The sequence below is a fragment of the Psammomys obesus genome, unplaced genomic scaffold (assembly GCF_907164565.1).
Source record: "Psammomys obesus unplaced genomic scaffold, mPsaObe1.curated_primary_1811, whole genome shotgun sequence".
NCBI lineage: Eukaryota > Metazoa > Chordata > Mammalia > Rodentia > Muridae > Psammomys > Psammomys obesus.
In genome coordinates this window covers 3,547-9,256 of record NW_026589679.1, presented here as the reverse complement: position 1 = coordinate 9,256, position 5,710 = coordinate 3,547, and the positions used below count along the sequence as shown (strand labels likewise).

General features: G+C 37.9%; 1 protein-coding gene across 1 annotated transcript; it reads left to right on the top strand.

Moving 5' to 3' along the window:
* The first annotated feature begins 520 nt into the window (after positions 1-520).
* Positions 521-1,495, top strand: LOC129675173 (olfactory receptor 1094-like). The gene has a single exon (XM_055605179.1). It carries the CDS (start codon positions 521-523, stop codon positions 1,493-1,495), a length of 975 nt encoding a protein of 324 aa, XP_055461154.1.
* Positions 1,496-5,710: the final 4,215 nt, after the last annotated feature.

The following is a 5,710-nucleotide window of genomic DNA, read 5'->3' as shown; positions in this document are numbered from 1 at the left end:
TACATCATGAAATTGTCAAAAGAAATGCAGACCTGAATGCATTTGAAAATGTAAGACAAGTTCTTGAAATGCTTCATTATCTCATATTCATTAATAGATGCTCATACAGTTTTCTTCATTTAAGTTCAAATGATCTCACTATCTATATATGGCTGCTTACAGTGCATTTTCAGACTCTGAGAAATTCATTACACAGACCCTGTCTATAGCATAGGGTGCATCCTCAAGCTTATAATTATGAGCACAAGGTAATATGAAAGAAGGGGAGAAAAATTAACAAAGTGAACATTCTCAAGATTGGTTAATTCCAAATATAAAAAGCACAGCAAAAATGTTAAAACATTGTTTTTCAATTTATTTTAACAGAGTAATGCATGTCCTTGGTCTCAACTTCTTTATCACTGCCGCTGCCCACAAGGAGAAAAGCTTCATTATGAATTTCTTAAACCCAAGCTCAGGGATGTGATGGGTGGACCAAGCTCTCCAAGGACATTTAATTTATAAGCTGTAAAAGCCAGAAATGTCGAGACGTCCACTAGGTTATGCTGTACAAAGAATTCCAGTGCACAACATGACAGAAGTCACCATGTTTATTCTAACAGGCTTCACAGATGATGCTGACTTGGAAGTCTTCTTATTTCTCTTCTTTTTTGTGATCTACCTTTTCACTCTTATAGGAAACTTTGGGTTGGTTGTTCTAGTCATTGAAGATTCCCGGCTTCAAAGCCCCATGTACTATTTTTTAAGTGTTTTATCCTTCCTAGATGCCTGTCATTCCATGGTTGTCACCCCAAAGATGTTGGTCAATTTTCTTTCAAAAGATAAATCCATCTCATACCCTGGATTCATGACAGAAATGTTTCTCTTTGTTACTTTTGGAACTACAGAATATTTTCTGCTGGCTGCAATGGCCTATGACCGCTACATAACTATTTATAACCCACTTCTGTATGCAGTGAGCATGTCACCTAGAGTCTACATACCTCTAATCATAGCTTCTTATGCTGGTGGAATTATGCATGCTACCATACACACAGTGGCTACTTTTAGCCTTTCTTTCTGTGCATCTAATGAAGTTAGGCATGTCTTCTGTGATATCCCTCCATTGCTTGCTATTTTATGTTCTAACACATATGTAAATCAGCTTCTGCTGTTCTATTGTGTGGGTGCCATTGAGATTATCACCATCTTGATTGTCCTGGTCTCTTACAGTTTCATATTCTTTACAATTCTTAAGATGCATTCTGCTGAAGGGAAGAGAAAAATCTTCTCAACCTGTGGCTCTCATCTGACAGGAGTGTCCATTTGTCATGGGACAATTCTTTTTATGTATGTGAGACCTAGTTCCAACTATGCCTTGGAACATGACATGATTGTGTCCACATTTTACACTATTGTGATTCCCATGCTGAATCCCGTCATCTACAGTCTGAGAAACAAAGATGTAAAAGAGGCAATGAAAAAATTCTGTGAGCGGAATTGGTTCCGTTCATGAGTAAAATACTGTTTTAAAATATAACAACCTTGAAAATAACGTATAGTGGAAGCTGTTGTTATGTTATGTAGATGTTTTTTTGTAATGTCAAGTGTGGGATACAGGAACACATAGGTGAAAACCTCCTCCTGAAAGGGCAGATGACTCTTGTCAGCTGGAAACAGCCTTGTGCAGGGAGCGTTGGTTTTGCTAGCTGAAAAACATCCTGGTGTGGATTCTGAGAAGGTATAAATAGTAGCAGAGAGACAGAGACAAAGATATAGAGAGAGACACAGAGAGATATTGCTTCAAGATTGCTTCTAGATGCTCCTAGAAAGGAACACACACTCTTTAAGGAGGTCGCTGCTGTCCCAGCTGCTGCTGCTGGTCTTTTTGCTGCTTTTGCTATCGCAGGGTTGCTGGATTTCTGGATTGCTGGACTGCTGGATATCCTGATGAGGAAGAGTGGAAACTCCCCAAGGAACTACATCTAAAGAAGACTATATCCCCTATTCCTATTAACTTTTTTTCTCTCCTATCTCGGGTTGAGGGGTTGGAAGGGAGGGAGAAGGTCAAGGAACCCCTAATAAAGTATGTGTAAACAAACTAAAGCCTGCAATAATGCCCATTGTGCATCTTTATTTTACATAGAAAAACTCCTGAGTTTTTGTTAATAGTGCCTATTTATCAAATTGTTAGAGCTAACTTAATAGCATCTCTTTTTCTGCTTGTCAAAAATAGCAATGAATATCATCACTTACATAGCTATGGATAACTTCCAGCACGAGGATATTAAATTACTATTGATACATGTATTGTTGTCATTAATTTATTTTAGTTTTCAATCAGGAGGGAGGACTCTTGCTAAAATGCTCAATTCCTATCCAGAAAGGCAAAGAGGATGGACATCAGAAGAAGGAGAAAAGAGGGAACAAGTCAGGAGCCTGACACAGAGGACCTCTGAAAGCAGACTATCAATGCAGATGCTGAGACTTATGGCCAACTTTTGGGCAGAGGGCAGGGAATCTTATGAAAGAAGCAGGAAACAGCAAGATCTGGAGAGGACAGGAGTCCACAAGGAGAGCAACAGAACCAAAAAATCTGAGCACAGGGGTCTTTCCTGAGACTGATACTCCAACCAAGGTCCATGCATGGAGATAACCTAAGACCCCTGCACAGATGTAGCCCATGGCAGTTCAGTATCCAAGTGGGTTCCATAGTAATGAGAAGAGGATCTGCCTCTGACATGAACTGATTGGCCTGCTCTTTAATTACCTCCCCTGAGGGGGAAGCAGCATTATTAGGCCACAGAAGAAGAAAATGCAGCCACTCCTGATGAGATCTAATTGACTAGAATCAGAAGGAAGGAAAAGAAGTCCTTCCCTATCAGTGGACTTGGGAAGGGGCATGCATGCAGAGGGTGGAGGAAGGGAGGGATTGGGATGGGAGGAGGGAGGGAATCACAGGGGGGATACAAAGTGAATAAAGTGTAATTAATAAAGAATTTAAAAAATATTTTAGTTTTCAATAGTATTTTTGTCATCAGGAGCTTACACTTTGGAATTTTTTCATATTGGTTGTAATAAGCTCTCTTTATTCATTGTAAATTTAATATGTTAATCTTCAGTACCCCTCTTCCTTGACTTTAATGCAGTTGCTCAATTTCTCCTAACATTCTCATCACAAAATAATCACATCTGAGGGTTTTAGCCATTTCACCTTAAGCCATAGATTTTTTTTCTCTTTTTCTTTTGTTGTTGTTTGTTTGTTTGTCAAGACAGGGTCTCATTATATATCCCTGATTGTTCTGTAAATCACTTTGTAGATGATATTAGTCCCAAACTCACAGATATCTGCCTATCCCTGTCTCCTGAGGGCTTAAATTCAAAGTGTGAGCCACCATTACAGGCTTCACATAGATTTTTTAATTCAATATTCAAAAGTATATTTTCACTGTTACATAAAGTAAATGAAATAGAAATAGATTGATTTGAAACTGAGGTAAACACACTGATACCATATAAATATTGACTATTTTAAGAGGTTCTATAGTGGTAGATTTTCTTGTGTTTTTTCAGAGTTACTTATTATTAGGTATAGCTCTTCAAGCTTTTCCTCCACCTGGTAATCACAATCTCTTTTCAACTTAACAATTATTGCTCATATTTCCCCTTCGTAAAGTTATCCAATTTTATATAGGAGGAGATGAGGGAGGGTGGGATTGGGGGGAAATGAGGGAAGGAGCTACAGCTGGGATACAAAATAAATAACCTGTGATTAAATATAAAAAATTAATGTAAAGAAAGAAAATTAATATTCCTATCTTACTGCTCTAGAAATCACTTTGTAGATGAGGCTTGTCCCAAACTCACAGAGATCTGCCTAAACTCAAATGCTGGCAATATGCCAGAGTTATTTTGTTTAGCATTCTAAGATAGTATATCAAAATATACCTTCCTTTAAAGTTTTGAGGGGAATGTTTCAATCAATTATATTTTTTAGTGACTCTATAGCTGTTTTCAAATAAACAAGCAAAGCTATTATCAAGGAAAGAAAATGATGAACACAAAGAATAAGAATGATTTATTTACAATTAAGTTTATATTTTAAAATTTTAACAAATTCATAAAGAACACAGACTCATTGTCATATTTCATCAAAATTCAGTTCTCTCTCTCTCTTATACATCAGTATCCCAGAAACCAACTGGTGGCATGACATATCCTTATGGCTTGGTATTTGGTTTGCTACTTGTTTCAGTCAACACATTTTGTTGGTATAATATTCTTTTGAAATGTCTACACCTTACCCTTGTTCATTCAAATGCTGATTTCTCTTCCCCACTCTCTGGTTTCAATCTGGATATTGCATTGTGATACTTTTTCTAAGCATCACCTGTGTCAACTGTGTGTAAACATGACAAAATAAAACAACCAGCCACAATGTTGAGTAGGCGGGGAGAGGGGAGGAGCCAGAGGACAGGAAAGAGTGGGAGAGAAGGGAGAGGAGGCTGGAAGGCAGGAGCAGAGATCTTGGAAGGACTTGGAGAGATGGACTGGACCTAATATATCACTAAAAGCAAGTATAATGGGTAAAATCTAAATGTTAGAAAACTCTGAGGGCTTGGAGGTTTAGCATCCTAAACTAACTATTGCCAAGCCTAGATTAATTAAATAAATCCCAGTCTCTGTGTGGTAATTTGAGTATACCGCTGTTTAGGATTAACAGTAGTGTTAATAAAAGATAAACCAATAGTATATATTAATAGTCAACTACAACAACATTCAAATTAATAAATCTTTATTTTTTCATTTCATCTCATTTCGATTGCTGTATAAGAATTCTGAATTTCCCCTGTCCTTAAGAATATGTTTTAAAATGACTTGAAAATTTTGAATACCATCTAAAGTTTTTACTGTGTTAAAACTTTCTTTTTCTTCCTTGCTTTTTTGAGGGGGGTGATTGGAATATTTTATTTTACTTTTTAATTTTATGTTGATTCTTTATGCATTTCTTTTTCTGTTTTTTTTCTTTTTTTATTAATTACACTTTATTCACATTGTATCTCCCCATAAGCCCCTCCCTCCTCCCCTCCAGATCCAACCCTCCCCCCCTTCTTCACGCATGCCCCTCCCCAAGTCCACTGATAAGGGAGGTCCTCCTCTCTGTCCTTCTGATCCTAGTCTATCAGATCTCATCACGAGTGGCTGCATTGTTATCTTCTGTGGCCTGGTAAGGCTGCTCCCCCTTCAGGAGGAGGTGATCAAAGAGAAAGAGCAGGCCAATCAGATTATGTCAGAGGCAGTCCCTGTTCCCATTACTAAGGATCCAACTTGGACACTGAACTGCCCTGGGCTACATCTGTGCAGGGGTTCTAGGTTATCTCCATGCATGTTACTTGGTTGGAGTATGAGTCTCTGGAAAGACCCCTGTGTTCAAATTTTTTTGTTCTGTTGCTCTCCTTGTGGAGCTCCTGTCCTCTCCAGATCTTACTATTTCTCATTTATGCATTTCATCATGCACTTCAATCTCACTCATTTCCTGTCCCTCAATATTTGCTCTTTGCCCTTGCAAACTCCCTTTCTCCCTTCCCTGCAAAAAAAAAAAAAAAAAATCATCTTTCCCTGGCAACACCATTATGTCATGGTATGTTACACAGTGTACCCTTTTACCCAAACAACTTTTTGAAAAACAACAAAAACAAAACAGCTGCTTTGTAGATGTGTAGAAGGTGGA

Coding starts and splice junctions, on each gene's coding strand:
- LOC129675173 (XM_055605179.1), top strand. CDS start 521: ATGTCGAGACGTCCACTAGGTTATGCTGTACAAAGAATTCCAGTGCAC.